The 15884-nt window shown below is 44.8% G+C and overlaps 2 protein-coding genes across 3 annotated transcripts; both read left to right on the top strand.

Annotated features, from left to right (window-relative positions):
• Positions 1-989: 989 nt before the first annotated feature.
• On the top strand, positions 990-4723 carry LOC148339046 (tubulin polyglutamylase ttll6-like). Its single transcript, XM_088292655.1, has 11 exons — positions 990-1136; positions 1377-1439; positions 1513-1553; positions 1630-1748; positions 1869-1999; positions 2082-2235; positions 2302-2445; positions 2522-2607; positions 3296-3521; positions 4246-4424; positions 4522-4723. Exons 2-11 carry the CDS (start codon positions 1378-1380, stop codon positions 4721-4723), a joined length of 1344 nt encoding a protein of 447 aa, XP_088148781.1. The 5' UTR covers positions 990-1136; position 1377.
• Positions 4724-4909: 186 nt separating this feature from the next.
• gc2 (guanylyl cyclase 2) lies at positions 4910-14097 on the top strand. Of its 2 annotated transcripts, XM_088292653.1 has the most exons (25): positions 4910-5242; positions 6061-6439; positions 6530-6658; positions 7024-7203; positions 7284-7401; positions 7489-7790; positions 8200-8331; positions 8403-8506; positions 9080-9198; positions 9275-9359; positions 9425-9521; positions 9739-9861; positions 9991-10071; positions 10143-10319; positions 10683-10839; positions 10898-11047; positions 11109-11257; positions 11521-11684; positions 11761-11953; positions 12024-12198; positions 12375-12473; positions 12543-12637; positions 12701-12786; positions 12856-12956; positions 13195-13341. In XM_088292653.1, exons 2-24 carry the CDS (start codon positions 6128-6130, stop codon positions 12953-12955), a joined length of 3327 nt encoding a protein of 1108 aa, XP_088148779.1. In that variant the 5' UTR covers positions 4910-5242; positions 6061-6127; the 3' UTR covers position 12956; positions 13195-13341. The 2 variants fall into 2 exon arrangements, with proteins under 2 accessions (XP_088148779.1, XP_088148778.1); XM_088292652.1 differs by lacking the exon at positions 12856-12956 and having other exon boundaries at positions 13195-14097.
• The last annotated feature ends 1787 nt before the right edge of the window (positions 14098-15884 follow it).

Raw genomic sequence — 15884 nt, 5'->3', positions numbered from 1 at the left:
GTTGGTGGATGAGTCACCCCAGTCCTCAGCATGTGACATCATGAATCACTGCACCTCTGCGGGCAGAACTGCAGCCATCCAGCACTCGTCTCCTGCCTCATCCGGGCTCCTTCTGCTCGCTTGTACGCAGCATGGCTTCTTATTCTAAAGTTATTAATAATATTATTAGAGCCAGAGCAGTGAATGCTGCAAATATTCTATTGTTTTTGTGACTATTGTTATGTTTATGTGTTTTAGTTCTAATTTCCCGCTAATTTATTTACACCATATGGAAAGCGCTTTGTTACAGCTCCAGCTATTTTGAAATGTGCCAGATAAATAAAGTTGTAATATTATTATTAGAGCTAGATCGGCGAATGCTGCAAATAGCCTATTTTTTTGTTATTATTATGAAAGCAAAGAAAAAAAAGTACTAACCTTCGGCAGTGGATTACTTCTACAGCTGAGGCTCAAGTCTTTTTTCACATGAAAAATTGTTTATAGTTTTCATTACTAAGAGGTGAATAACCACAAATGTGTTATTTCTATTCTCCTTGTTAGCAATTATTTCCAAACTCTAAGATAATTAGGCTAATAAAATTAGCCAGAAACGACAACCCGGAAGTTATATCATTTCTAACCGGAAGCAAAATAATAACTCGCGCTTCAATCGGTCTAAATCTTTCAATTCCAGTAGATTAGAAGCGAAAGCTGTTTTTTTTTAAATGAAAATAAAAACAACATCAACAACTATTTGGATATTCATTTAATAGTTTTGATTCTCAAAACATGTGTCAAAACTGCTCAAATCCCCTGTTTGTTTTGAATAGGAGGTTCATTCATGATAATAAAGACTAATGTAGATTGTCGGCGTGACGATCTGACAAGACTGGGTTGAACATTTCAGCCAGGAAATGAACGAACAACAAGCAGCACGTGGCATTCATTTAAACGGAGCCCAACTCTTCTTTAAAGAGAACCTCGTGCTCATTGCGAGCATGACAAAGGTGGGCGATGTGACGTCACGCGTAGCGCCGTTGTTGCCAGATCACTTCGGTTTGCTGTGGGGTTTTTCCCCACACGATTTGTCCAAAATAAAGCGTTGTGGGATTAAAATCTTCACCACACGCAAATGTTGCTGCATCTGTCTTCACCAGGTGAGACACACCGAGTAGAAGGCAAAATTGGCGTTTTTACACAACAAAACTCAAGACAAACAGCCAGCTGGCAATAAATCATTGCTTGCTTTTGACCCCATCGCTGTCTTTCTGTCCCTGTTTATTCCATAAAACGTGCTCAGTAGCAGCGATGTGAATATCAGCTGTTTTAAATGCTTGTACTTCACTCAAGCATCGGCCTATTTGTTTTTGGATGTAAACATTTGGAGTTTTCTTCAGGATGTTTTTTTGGGACAGCTGCCCTTTCACAGACGATGACGACGACGATATTCCACTTTGCAGGTACATGCAATATTAGTGTTTCTATAATGTTGACTGTAAGCCTTCTCATGGATTTTGTTTGCCTCTTTTGCAGTTGTCAGGGCATCAATCTCACCAACTGCCGCTATGACAGCGGTAGGTCACTAAAGAAAAAATAAACGCCCAAATAATTCCTGATCCGAATTCATATCTGTTGCATATTCTTTGTCAGTGCGTCGTGCCGCTGAGAAGTTAGGCATTAAAGAGGCGAAGGCAGGAGAAGACTGGACCCTGTTCTGGAGCGATGCCCGTCCTTGTGAGGACAAATTTAAGGAGATGAAACCATACCAGGTAACATCATTATCGTTTTAAAGTGCTGTATTTCCCGTTGGTGTGATATTCTTGGGTCACTGAGCTCCACTTCAGGAGTCGTTACTTTTAATGTCATTATTTTTCTTTCATTTTTTGCAGAAAATCAACCATTTGCCCTCTATGACTGAAATTTGCCACAAAAATTCATTAGCAACTAACTGGAAGCACATGCTCAAGTTTTTCCCCAAAGACTACAACATTTTCCCCAGAACTTGGACCTTTCCCATTGAGTGTGTTTGCTCGTTCCCCTGTGTCATGTCGACCCGGGTTTCCCTGTCGGACACTCACGCAAACCCCGTTGTCTTTTTGCAGGTACGGCCTGTTCAAATCTTACGCCAGGGACAAAGACAAATGTTACATTTGCAAACCGAACGCGGGCAGCCAAGGCAAAGGCATCTCCATCTTTACGTCGTGGGAGAAAATTCAGCCGGAACATGACATGATCTGTCAGGAATACATCGACAAGGTGAGTCTGACGCAGAAACTCGAGTTCGGGAGACACTTGAATGCCTCGCTTTTGCTCCCTTGCCAGCCTCTGCTCATCGACGGCTTCAAGTTTGACATGCGCATCTACGTGCTGGTGACCTCGTGTTACCCCTGGAGGATCTACATGTACAACGAGGGCCTGGCTCGCTTCTGCACCATCAAGTATGAAGACCCGACGGATGAAAATGTGGTGAGTTCCCGCGCTTATCGCCGTCGTTTTATGACATCAAGCAACGCAAAGTCTAATGTGGGTGTCTGCTTGTCAGAATAACAAGTACATGCATCTCACCAACTTTACCATCAACAAGGACAGCGAGACCTTCATCAATGATGAGCAGACGGGTAGCAAACGGTACATTAAATGTCAACCATTTTGAGTAGGACGGATTTTACAAGCAGGGCCTGACTTATTAATCGGCTGATATTAGCGATTTACTAAAAAAGCGGAGGGAAACAATCGGCAATGAAAGGCAGATTTTTATTTATTTGTTGAATTGTTTTTTTTTTTTTTTACATAACACATTCCAACATAAGACAAAAACAACATTCAAAAACGTCCCAGCAAAACGGTAGGTAGATTAATTTCCAATCTCCCATTTTTCTCTCTCTTGTAAAGTTAAATATTTAAGAAGCATTGTAAATTTAATGAAATATTCTAAATGTTATTCAAAACAGGTTGCATGTGTGAAGTGACCAAAAAATGAACTTATTTTATTAGAAATGTATTTGATTGAAATTTTATTCTGCTGAATATCGGCCTAAAAAAAGCGTATTGGTCGAGCCCCTTACTGAATAGTCATAGAAGTAGTCGTCTATTTTTCATTTGTGACCGCATGACCGTATTATACAGCACCTTCTCATAGGCGGGGACACCAGAAGGAGCAGCACGCCAAATTGGAATGCAGCATTAAATCTAGATGCACACACCGTTTAGTACTTTCAAATGATGTCATGAGATATGTCATCCAAAGCAAATTTCTTTTAGTTTTTTTTTTTTGGGTCAAGTAGTAAAAGCATGGATGACACAATTGCTCTTTTAGGAAGCTGTCAACGCTGAAGAAGCAGCTGCGATCCAACTACAGGAATACGGAGAAGATATGGAGCAACATTGAGGACGGCATCGTGAAGACGCTGGTCTTGGCCCACTCCCGCATCCAGCACGGTTACATCACGCACTTCTCCAAACACGTGGTCGGGAGCGCCTGCTTCCAGATCCTCGGCTTTGACGTGCTTCTGGATGAGCACTACAGGCCGTGGGTGCTTGAGGTTGGCAGATTTTATTTTCTACAGCGTGTCGACTTGGAATTTTGCTGTTTTTTACACAATACAGTGGCACATTGAGTCACGAGTTTAATTTGTTCTTTGACCATTCCTGTAACTCAATATTTCAAATCATATTTCCCACTTGAAATTAATGGAAATGCCATTAATCAATTCAGCATCACCTCACCCAGAAAAAAAAAAATTAAAAATGTTTTCAATAACGAGAAAATCTGACTTGATAATATTCTGTCTAAAACATACAATTGTGACATAATTTAACTAAATGCAAATGATTGAACGACTTTTTTTTTTTTTTGCTCCATTTCAATAGAGATGGTGTTGCTCCTTGTGGTGTATGCACCTTGGCCTCTTGGGGGCAGTCTAATCCAAAGGGGATATTAATATAATAAATTCCCCAAGCAGAATTTGTGTGATGTAATCTAGTTTTTGGAATAAATCTATTCATTTCATAATTTTTCCCAAAAGGAGGCTACAATATAACATTGCCAAAACATGTGTGTCAAGGACATGCTTGTTTTGGGAGAGGATAAAGAATAAGTTACGGGCCCCTGTTTTTGAGGCCGATGCCCCTTTTGTGCTTCTGTGAGTCAAGTCCCCACTGTATTTCGCTACTTGTTACTCCACGACTCCTTTATTTGAAAAGCAATCAATGTTGAAGCTCAATGTTTTTTTTTTTTTTAAATGATTATTTTTTTTCCATTCCAAGGTGAATCACTCCCCAGATTTTTCCACTCTGCTGCCACTGGACTGTGACGTGAAGGACGCCTTACTTTACGACACGATGGTGCTCATCAACTTGGCTCCCTTTGACCGGTGCCGGATGATCAAGGAGGAGAAGCGCAAGGTGGAGGAGCGCTTGAAACAGAACGTGCGCATTGAGGAGAGGTATGATCCTCTTTGACACCTACTTTGATTTACTTATTTCTTTCCACCTACCAGACATGTGAAAATCTTTGTCCACCCCCCTTTAAAAAAAAAACAGGCTGGAGAACGAGCAACAGCGACGGGCGACCATGGTAGAGGCGATGGAGAGCTACGAAGACGAGCACCTGGGAGGCTTCAAGAGGATCTACCCCAGCGAGGGAAACGAGAAATATGACAAGTACTTAAAAGTGGAGGACAGGCTCTACAAGACCAAGAACAATGACTTCACTGGACTTTCTGAAAATATACAGTCGAAATAAACTTGGAAGTTATCATACTCACCCCCCTTCAGTATTTTTCACTCTTTCCCTGGCATGACGAAAGTGGTTGCTATGGATACTGAGAGGGTGGAGACCACTAGAGCGATACCACCACCTTGTGGTGAGATGAGCAAACAATGATTCCTCCCCGTTATCAAAAGTCACACATTCTGTTCTCGATGGATTTATTAAATTGATGAGGATCAATTATTCGTATTGAGTTGGGCAAAAATGTCGTCCAAAATGTCCTCACTGCTCTTCATTGCGTCTTAATGCTGCAGGGGTCACGATTGGATTTCTTCTAATCCGCCGAGTAGGTCGACGCATACAACCAGGGAACTTGACCAGCATGCAGACACTTTTTTCCCTCCAGGGATTCTGCTCGTTCCAGAATGTTTGGGGAACGCTCGAGGACAGCTGCTAGTACACCAGAATGTCCCAAGAAGACATCAAGGGAACATTTTTGCTCCGGGGGGAATCGTTGCAGACGGATAAAGACTCCTCTATCTAATCTTTGTGGTAGGTAATGTGTTTTTAAGTGAATGTTATGATTAAGATGAATATTCCAGCGCCTTAAATGCTTTGCAGTAAATCATCTGTTATTACAAATTGAAATAAAACACTCCCAAGATGTCGGATTATATTCCCTGCATTTATGAAACGTCACTCCCATTAATCCATTTTGAGCTGATTGTGCAAGTGTGGCCAGGTTGCTAAAGTTTTTTTTTTTTTTTTCTCCCCATTAACTGTTTCCCATGTCACCTTTCATCGAAAACTGGAAGGTAGGAGTAGCATATATAAAAACTTCGTTTTAGGATGGTCAACCTCAAGGCTGGAGGGAAGGGGGCACATTTTGTCATCAGTGCTTCTAGGAGGTCACAGGAAGACTTTCTGAAAATGCTATTCCGAATATGGACAAAATACATGTTTATGTGCTCTTAATACATTTCAGTTTTGATAATAGATTTGTCAATGCAAGTATAAATGAGAAACGATCTTAAGCCAACAACAAAGTGTTTGAAGCAAACAGGAAAATTGCCACATACTTTTGCATGAAAATTATTATTCAAGGACGGCACAAAACTGCTGAACAGCAATCCAACATTAAGTGCAAAAATTTATTTATTTATTTATTTATTTTTTTTTTTTACTGGGAAATCACTAATTTTTTTCCCCCAAATTACGAGTTTTATTCACGTATAAGTGCAGCCTTCCACATTTCTGTATTTGGTCGTCTAAAATCATCTTCATTCTTCAAAACTCAACTTTTTAATCTCAAACCAAGCGAACCTGAATTGTCCCATCAAATTGTCTCCACCGCCTGTTGTTTATTCCAGGGAAGCACAAAGTTTAGCCCCAAAACGTCGTTCTCCATCTTCTTGTGAGCTCCTGCTCAACTTGGCCATGCACGGACCGAGTCTGGGCTCTCAAGCGACATGGAGGCAGGCCCGCAACGCCACCTCAGACCGGCACCGCTTCGCTTCCCCGCACGGTCACCCCCTCGCACGTCTCCTCCTGGTGCTCCTGGCCTTCCTGTGCGCAGTGCCCGGCCCGGTTTTGGGGGCCTTGTTCCGGGTCGGGGTGGTGGGCCCCTGGGAGTGTGACCCCGTCTTTGCCAAGGCCCTGCCCGATGTGGCGGCGCAGTTGGCTGTCAAGCGCATCAACAAGGACCCCTCACTGTCCTACGCTGCCACTTTTGACTCCACGGTGCTGCACGTGAGCGCCCGCTTGTTACACTACTTGCAAAACACGGAGCTCTCATTTTTGGGGAGCTGCGTATCTTAATAATTGTGTCATGCTTACAAGGAGCCGTGTGAGACTTCAAGAGCTCTGCAGACCTTTGTGACTTTTCACACCAAAGCCTCGGCTTACGTCGGTCCAGCCAACCCGGGTTACTGCGATGCTGCTTCCATGCTGAGCAAAGGCTGGAACAAAGTGAGTTGTCTTTTGGGAGGGATCTTTGGTTGACAGTGGTGCCTTGTTCTACGAGTGACCTGACACGTTCTGTATTTAAAACAAACACATAACTTTAATGACCTAATGTTTAAAAAGTGCAGCAACACATTTAGAAATTCACTACAACACTTTCTTCTACATATATTCTTTATCCTTTGTGAGGAGCTGAGTCATCTGCTTGATACTGCCCCCAGGTGGCCTCGTGTCCACTCAAATTTTGTAGTGTGTGGCAGACTGTTTTAGTCTGTTTGATGATGTCATACTTGAATAGAATATAAATTGATATTTTTCTCCTTTGGTGAGTTTTCAAAGCGCCTCGATATCGTATTCAATTCCTTCTTCAGGCTTTGTTCGCATGGGGCTGCATCGGCTACGAGTTGGACCGCGTCTGGCGCCACCCGACCTTCGCCCGCTCCGTGCCCAGGCCTACCTGGGTGCTGTTACGGGTCATGAGATACTTCAGGTGGGCTCACGTCGGAATCATCTCTGCCTCGGATGACGTCTGGGTGGAGACGGCGAACAAGGTCGGCGTATGAATGGTGAATCGAATAGCGTACGTTTCCGGCCGCATGCGTCACGTTCTCGGTTTGCGTCTACGTTTTAGGTCGCCGACTCCCTTCGGGCCCACACGATGCCTGTCAGACTGGTCAGCGTGATGGAGAACACCCCCCACGGCATTAGGAGGACTCTGGTGAAAGTTGGGAAAATGAGAGAAATACGAGGTGGAGCCTCTTTTGTTTTGGGAAGGGTGAGGGTTGTACTTAAGAGTACTTCACCACAAATCTAAACCGTGTTTGCTGTCCTTTTAGTTCTGATCCTCTGCATGCACTCAGTGCTGATTGGCGGCGAGCTTCAGAAGCGCCTCTTGGAGACGGCCTACGACATGCGGATGATTGACGGCTCGCTGGTGTTGGTGCCCTATGACACGCTCCTCTACAGCCTGCCGTACCGTAATGTCAGCCATCCAGCCCTGAGGAGCAACCGCAAACTGCTGCGGGCCTACGACGCCATGCTCACCGTCACAGTCGACTCGCCCCACCTGTCATTTTTTGAGGCCTACGCGCAGGCCATGGAGAAAGGCGAGGTGGCGAGCACGATCAAACCCCAACAGGTGATGACACATTGGCGCTGAAGTGCGAGAGTCAAACTTATTTTCATCAACTGTCGTCACCGGTTGGCTCTCATTCGATCTAGTAAGAGAAGAGAATGGCAAAAAATGCATTTATTTTGTGTAAACGGGGATGAATTTAACACCAAAAAATAAAAAAATATATTTTAAATGAACAAAAGCATTACAACAAAATGTATGTGTTTGACACGCCGAAGTATTTAGAAAATAAAACATTAAAAGGTTAATTCATTTTTTTTTTTTCCCCAAGTTTGGCGGGCCGGATTAAAACATTTAACGGGTCGCATGTGGCCCCCGGGCCGTAGTTTGCTCACACCTGGTTTAAACAGTGAGGATTATGAAATAAAAACCAGAAGCTGGGCTGTGCTGTTTGTCCGTTTTGGTCCCGCAGGTGTCTCCTCTCTTCGGCACCATCTACAACTCTGTGCTCCTCGTCGCTCACGCCACGCAGCGCGTTCGACATTCCAACGAGTGGCTGTCTGGCGGGAACGTAGCGCAGCAAGCGCGCAACCACAACTTTGAGGTACGCTCACCTAATGCAAATATTCTTGTGGTTCACGCATCTGAAAAATCAGTCGCTAATTCTTCTTGCAGGGCTTCAGCCATCCCGTGAAATCGGATGCTTCTGGAAGCGTGTTATTGGACTACGTCATACTGGACACGGATGGACTCTCATGTGAGCTGACACCAACACACAGGTAAGTTGACGTGTGTGTAAGTGGCGTGATAAGTGCTCACACACTGTATGGTGGTGTTCTGAGATACTTGTTTCGAAATTTTCAATGAATAGAAACACCCAAACAAAAAAAATATTTTTGGTGTTCACAGCGTAATAATTGAGTACAATATAAATTCTTGAACATTTTGTGCATCATGACTTAATACTGCAATTATGGTGATTGTCCTGCTCCTGTTGGACCACATTGACCAGCAGGGGGCGGTCTCATTCAGTCAGCAATCCAACTCTAGTAAGGCAAAGTTGTGGTTTTAAATATTTTTTGTAAAATGAGTTGAACGTTTGTCGGGCCACTTTTTTTTGCATTAAATTTTCAATAAGCAAGGAGTCGAAAGTACAAAAAAACTGTAGAGAGTAAAATAGCTAAATGGCAGAAAAAGTGAAAATGCAATAACACAGTAACAAATTTCTACTTGGTTACTTAAATACCACTGACCACAAGACAAGTGTGTGTGTGTGTGTGTGGGGGGGGGGGGTGCGGGTGCGTGTGCGTGTGGGGGTGCGCGTGTGTGTGTGTGTTTTCCTTTGACAAAAGACTCATCATGGAGGACGACTCGGTGCACTTCCTGGGTCGAGATATCCACTTTCCGCGCGGCTTCGGACCCGGAAGCGATGCCCAGTGCTGGTTCACTCCAGGTGTCATCTGCTCAGGCGGTGAGGAGCTTGAGGCTGTGGCATAACTTCAAAACGTTGAATTATTGACAACTATGGCCGTGTCTTTTCGTTACAGGTGTGGATCTTTTTTCCACCGTCGGCATTGTGCTCGGATCCACTGGTGCCTTTGTGCTGGGCACGGTGCTGATTTTTTTCGTCCGGTAAGTCTGACACCGGGTTGGGTTTGACAAACAGGAAAATAATTTTTCGGACTCTTGTTGCCCAGGCGACGTATCAACCAGATCCGGCTGGTCCGGGGTCCGAACAAGATCCTGCTGACTCTAGCGGATGTGACCTTTATCAACCCATCGCTTAGCAACAAGGTCGTCTTTTCTTTTATTTATTGCATATATACAATAGAGCAGTGTTTCCCAACATTTATTGAGCCAGACATTGTTCGGAGTAGTCCGTCCTCTACATGTATGAATATACAATTACATATATACAATGTGAACGCTCTCTAAAAAAAAAAAGCCTGCATAATTCAATAAAAATATATTCTATAGTTTGGAAAAAAATCAAAAGGGAATCTTTTTGCAGAAGCTAAGCCTGGACGACAGCCGGGCCAGCGGCACCAAGAGTGTTTCGGAATTTAGCGTCACGTCTCCCGCCTCCACCCGATCACCTGCCACGTACGAAAACTCCAATGTTGTCATTTTCGAGGTGAGCGGCGTCACCTGAGCGTTTCCTCCTGTCATTCTTCAAAATTGGTCATTTTCTAATCATTTTAAAATTTGCAACTGACTGCCATGAAGGTGTCCCACTGTAATGAGTGCACATTCTGTCCACTAGGGGGACTGGGCGTGGCTCAAGAGACTTCCCTGCGGCTCGTTTAGCAACATCAACCCGAAAACGAGTGGCTTGTTCGAGCTGGTAGGACACGCGATCCTCAGATTGCACGGCTTTCACGTCCCAGAGTAAGAACGATCAATATCCGCTCGCAGATGAAGGACATGCGGCACGAGAACGTCAACCCTTTCCTGGGCTTCTTTCTCGACTGCGGCGTGTTCGCCATCGTGACCGAGTTCTGCTCCCGGGGAAGCCTAGAAGATCTGCTTCTGAATGATGACGTCAAGCTGGACTGGATGTTCAAGTCTTCCCTGCTTTTGGATTTGATCAAGGTGAATTCAGTGAAATTAGACACAAAAGTTCCAGAGGATGTTAGCGTTTATCCATCTCAGGAGGCGGCCATTTTGTTACTGTTGACTGAAAAGTTGCTCAGGGCTCAGATAACGACCAATCAGGGCTCAGCTTCAGAAAACAGGTGAGCCATGATTGGTCGTTACCTGAGCCTTGGGCTGCTGTGATGTCATTATCAGTCGACAGACGTAACAAAATGGCCGCCTCCGGAGATAAAAACAAAAATGCAATATTAATCAGAATGCCTTGCTTAGACTATTAAAGGTGCACAGAACATATTCTAAGGAATTTTTTTTTAACACTTGTTAAGTAAAAACCTAAATTGGACAACGTCATAATTCCAGGGTATGAAATACCTCCACCACTGCGGCATGTCTCACTCTCATCTGAAGTCTCGTAATTGTGTGGTGGACGGCCGCTTCGTGTTGAAGATCACAGACTACGGCTACAACGAGGTTCTGGAGGCTCAGAAGTTCCCGTACGCGGAACCGCCCGCAGATGGTGAGCGAATCCTCCCAATCTGATCACATTCTTCAAAGTAAAGCGTCTCTGTTGGCAGAGTTGCTGTGGACGGCTCCGGAGCTGCTCCGAGGCCCTCAGCCAGTCCTCCACGGCACGCTGGCGGGTGACGTGTACAGCTTCGCCATCATCACGCAGGAGGTGGTCATCCGAGGGCCTCCCTTTTGCATGCTGGATCTGTCGGCCGCAGGTGAAACGAAGAACAACCGTTCCGACGATACGGGCTGATGGCGTGTTGGTTTTGTTTTCAGATGTGATAGAGAAGCTGCGCAAGCCGCCTCCTCTGTGTCGTCCGCTGGTTAGTTTGGACTGCGCTCCGTTGGAGTGCATCCAACTGATGAAACAGTGCTGGAACGAACAGGCGGAAAAGCGACCTACCTTCGAGGAGATATTTGACAAGGTCGGCTCATAGACTCATCAACTACACACCGCCACCGCTATATAGTTTCTGTTTTTCACTGGAAGCAGCAACACAAACATGGACAACTTCGACTCTACTCACAGTCATACGTTCTTTGTCCTCTGCATAGAACGACGAATATTAATGACGTACTGACGAGCAAAGGGTGGAGTTTATCCATCCTTGTCCACAGTATACACATCCGATTTGATTAAGATGCATTAAGTCCCAACTGAAGGATGATGATGTCATGCCTCTTCAAGTTCAAGGACATCAACAAGGGCAAGAAGACCAACATCATCGACTCCATGCTGCGGATGCTGGAGCAGTACTCATCCAACTTGGAGGAGCTGATCCGAGAGCGAACCGAGGAGCTGGAGATCGAGAAGCAGAAGACGGAGAAGCTCCTGACGCAGATGCTGCCTCCGTGAGACGTCGCGCGTCGTAATCATGTGGATGCCACACGTGTTCTTGTTAACTGTCGATCTGATCTCGCGCCACAGATCCGTGGCAGAGGCGCTGAAAATCGGCGGGACGGTGGTGCCCGAGTATTTCGACAGCGTGTCTCTCTACTTCAGCGACATCGTGGGCTTCACCACCATCTCGGCCAACAGCGAGCCCATCGAGGTGGTCGACCTGCTCAACAGCCTCTACACGCTCTTCGACGCCATCATCGGCAACCACGACGTTTACAAGGTGTCGCCTGTCAAACGTATCGCGGGAAACTCCAGTCATCATCTTCTCACGTGTTTCTCAACCCACATAGGTGGAGACGATTGGCGACGCGTACATGGTGGCGTCGGGCGTTCCCGTTCCCAACGGCAACCGGCACGTGGCCGAGATAGCCAACATGTCGCTCGACATCCTGAGCGCAGTGGGAACCTTCAAGATGAGACACATGCCCGACGTTCCCGTCAGGATCCGCATCGGATTGCACACAGGTGGATGAAAATATTGTTGTAGGATTTTTGAGGAGGGAGGGAGAGGGAGAGGGAGAGGGAGAGAGAGAGAGAGAGACAGAGGGAGGGGGAGAGGGAGAGGGGGAGAGGGAGAGAGAGAGATTTTTTTTTTTAATTATTTTAATGTTGTCATGAGCACCGTGTGTATTTATGTTTAGGTCCATGCGTCGCGGGAGTTGTAGGTCTCACGATGCCGCGCTACTGTTTATTTGGAGACACAGTGAACACCGCCTCTCGCATGGAGTCCAGCGGCCTGCGTAAGTGTCACGGTTGCACGTACTGTCGTTACGCTGCATCTGCCTTTTTATTCACTTCGTCTGTTTCAGCCTACAGGATCCACGTGCACCAGAACACAGTCAAAGTCCTGCGTGAGCTCAACCTGGGCTACAAGCTTGAGCTGAGGGGAAGGACCGAAGTGAAGGTGTGACACTTCCACCGCCTGAACTCTACAGGTGTCCTTTTCTCATTTCTTTTTCTCCTTCAGGGGAAAGGAACAGAAGAGACATACTGGCTTGTTGGGAGGGACGGATTCACCAAACCTCTTCCTGTCCCTCCGGAGCTCAAATCGGGGTAGGATTTTGTCCATTTGTACGCACGCAGGCACGTGTTATGTTCACGCTGTTGACTTCATCCCATCAGGCAAATGGCCCACGGGCTGCAAATGGCCGAGATAGCCCAGCACAAGAAGCGGCAAGCCGAGATGCGGCGACAGGAACAACTTGCAAAGAAGAAAAACTGAGGTAATGTTATGCATTCGCAAAATGTATAACATTGCTGGCTTGGTTGAGAATGGTGGCAAAGATAGTTTGGGAAAAACATTTCATGGGGGGGGGGCGGGGGGTTCACAATTTTGCAATTGTCGATTGCTGGCAAAACTCAGTTCTTCTACTTTACAAGGTTAAAACCATTTTTTTTGTCGCTTGAATGCTTGTCTCATCTCAACTACATTTCATTTTCATTCCTCCTCCTCCTCCTCAGTGTGGCCTCCAAAGAGCCGAAGGACCTGAAGCAGGTGTTGTACAAGGCCGTGAGGAAGATCTCGCACATCCGCGTCGTCACACAACTCTGCGAGGACAACAACGTCATGATGTCGCATCACTGAGCGCGTGGGAATGGTGGAACCTCAGGTTGGATTCTCGGGTCAAAGGTTTCTCTGGTGAGAGTTGGGATTAGCGCCAGCTGAGTTGAAGAGACAGAGTCTCGTCTGCTGCTATGAATAGAAGAAGAGCGACTCAGCAAAGCAGAGATTTGCACACGCAGTCAGCAACTGATGAACGCAGCTTATCGTCTCGGTTCTTCTTTGTGCTCCTTTTCCTTTTGTCTGGGAAACCAAAAATGCAGTCAAGGGGGAAAGGACCGGACTTGTCTTTAAACGCCACTGTAGTGGTAAAAGTTATCAGGCATTATGTCTTTGCGAGGGACTCGATGTAGCTAAATACAAGGCAAGTTGGAAAATAATGTAAAAAAAAAATATATAATAATAAAAAATAAATAAATACAAATAAGTCCCCGCGTTCTTCTAGTCACCAAGAGTAAAGTTTTTCTGTAAATTGCAGGTTTCTTCATGTTGAGGATTATCTCTGCTGAACCTTCCCTGTGTGTGTGGTTCCTGCAGGTGGTGCTCTTGTACATGTGCACATGTAGGGTCTTAATTTGGACCTGGGGGGACAGTGAGCTGGGGATTTCCGCTGATGGCTTTGGGTTTAGGTGTCAGGTATGGTACAGATTATCATATTATGAGGCGTATCTTGAGGGATGGGAGATGCCCTTTGAGGACGAGATGCAGAGAATTCTTGGGAATGTAATTCTATGTGGTTGCATTAATGGTATTTTTCCATGTAAATACAAGATAATAAATCATAAAGTTGAGCGTCGAACTTCCTTCTGCAATATCTTTGTCTGCTCATTGGCCAATTTTATACACCTTCACACTTTAGGATGATTAATTAATTATAATCAATGAACCTCAGTCCTTTTCTTTTCATGTGGAAGGGAGCCAGAGTTTCCACATAAAACACAAACTGTGTTGCACAAATTTGGGGCCATTTAAGTGGTTCCAGTCCCACCATTTGATCTTTAAATGCTGAAAATTCGAACCAAAGCTGAGATAAATGCCAAAGTCAAACAGCCAACAACAACAGCAGCAGTGTTGCGACTGTGATTGCACTGAATTAACCGAGTGAACAAAGGCAAGCGTGCTCTCCTTTGTGAATCTTGTGTGTGTGTGTGTGTGTGTGCGTGTGTGTGTGTGAGTGTGTTTTAGCTTTGTTGGCTCAATTCTTTTGTTAGCACTATTGTGCTTACTTATTGCAGTGCACCATCCACACCAGCAGAGGGCGCCCTGACAAGCAGCGTTTGCTCCATTTATCCATCCATCCATTATCCAAGCATTTTATCCTCACTAGGGTCGCGGGCGTGCTACAGCCTATCCCTGTAAGCGGGGTACACCCAGAACTGGTTCCCGACTAATTGATTTGTCTGATTAATTTCGACGAATCACATTTTCAACTGGTATTTTCTGTGAACCTTGTAACGGGTGTTTACTTCAACAATGTCTTGTAATTTAATTGTAAAATCACCAAATAGTAAGTGTATTTTAAATCCAAAACTGTTCTAATAGCTTTATTTTATCCTTGAATCCGATCTGAACAGTATTTTTATTTAAATAAATCAAATAAAACAGAGTTAAACTGGATTAAAACATTTAATTGTGTTAAAAAAATAATGTCGACTTAACGCTTTATTCTTGACTGATTGTGGCCATTACCTCCAGAAATTTCCCACTTGTAATGTGTGTAACATTAAAAACTCATGTTCACGCAAGGTTGACGGAGTTCGTGAGTTATACGAAACAGACCTTTCTTTGAAATGCGTCAGATGTTTCACCAGAGTGGCATGCTTTGTCAAATAGTTAATTATTCACCTTTGACACAGCATATAAAACTTTAATTTTCAAAGTTAAACAGTGCTCAGATGAACTATGATACAACGCAACAAACGGTGTTTCTCCCAGCTGCGCTGTATTCATAAGCATTTCTGCTAAATTTGAAGTATTTTATTTATTTATTCTTGTGTTACAAGATTGACATTGATGACATTGATTCTGAATCGTGTTTTGTATAGCATTGATGGTTTCTGTTGTGCTGGTGGTATTTAGAGGTGGATTAAATTAAGCAATGCAAGGTGCGTTACAATGATGCATCATAGTTAAATCCCATTTGACGTTGGTGGGGTCAATACTGACATAAACCAGAGTAATAGAAATAGAAATAGAAATCCCTTTATTGTCATTGTACTCAAGTGTGCAACGAGATTAGAGGGCTCCCCTCTCCAGTGCAATACAACAACAATAAAGTCCGGTTCCAGGTTTGTCTGCAGGTGCGAGATCACTTTCGAACCTCGGACCAGCTCCCTGCCAACGTCCACATCCCATTCGAAATAAACCTCAAAGTTGACGCCTATTTTTAACCCCAGTGAAACTTCGTGTTCTTTGATTGGTCAGCAGCATTGACGCAGGCCTTGTTTTCCTTTTGACAATTAGCCAAGACGCCTGTCGCTGTTTGTCACTCACATTATTCGACCAATCAAACCCCGCCTCGGTCACTTTGCGCCAGCCTATTACTTGTGACGTAGGTGATCACGTGTTGTTTGTGCTGTGGCCCGTCGAC

Source organism: Idiotropiscis lumnitzeri, chromosome 4 (assembly GCF_059441095.1).
Source record: "Idiotropiscis lumnitzeri isolate Australia: NSW breed Sydney's pygmy pipehorse chromosome 4, RoL_Ilum_1.0, whole genome shotgun sequence".
NCBI classification, from domain to species: Eukaryota; Metazoa; Chordata; class Actinopteri; order Syngnathiformes; family Syngnathidae; genus Idiotropiscis; species Idiotropiscis lumnitzeri.
This window is presented reverse-complemented; position numbering and strand designations above follow the sequence as displayed.

Excerpts from the sequence above, each read along its gene's own strand:
- LOC148339046 (XM_088292655.1), top strand. The coding sequence starts at position 1,378 with ATGTTTTTTTGGGACAGCTGCCCTTTCACAGACGATGACGACGACGAT. Across the intron at positions 2,236-2,301 it reads GTCAGGAATACATCGACAAG|CCTCTGCTCATCGACGGCTT; the intron begins GTGAGTCTGACG and ends CTCCCTTGCCAG. Across the intron at positions 2,608-3,295 it reads GAGCAGACGGGTAGCAAACG|GAAGCTGTCAACGCTGAAGA; the intron begins GTACATTAAATG and ends TTGCTCTTTTAG.
- gc2 (XM_088292652.1), top strand. The coding sequence starts at position 6,128 with ATGCACGGACCGAGTCTGGGCTCTCAAGCGACATGGAGGCAGGCCCGC. Across the intron at positions 9,360-9,424 it reads GTGCTGATTTTTTTCGTCCG|GCGACGTATCAACCAGATCC; the intron begins GTAAGTCTGACA and ends CTTGTTGCCCAG. Across the intron at positions 9,862-9,990 it reads CCAATGTTGTCATTTTCGAG|GGGGACTGGGCGTGGCTCAA; the intron begins GTGAGCGGCGTC and ends TCTGTCCACTAG.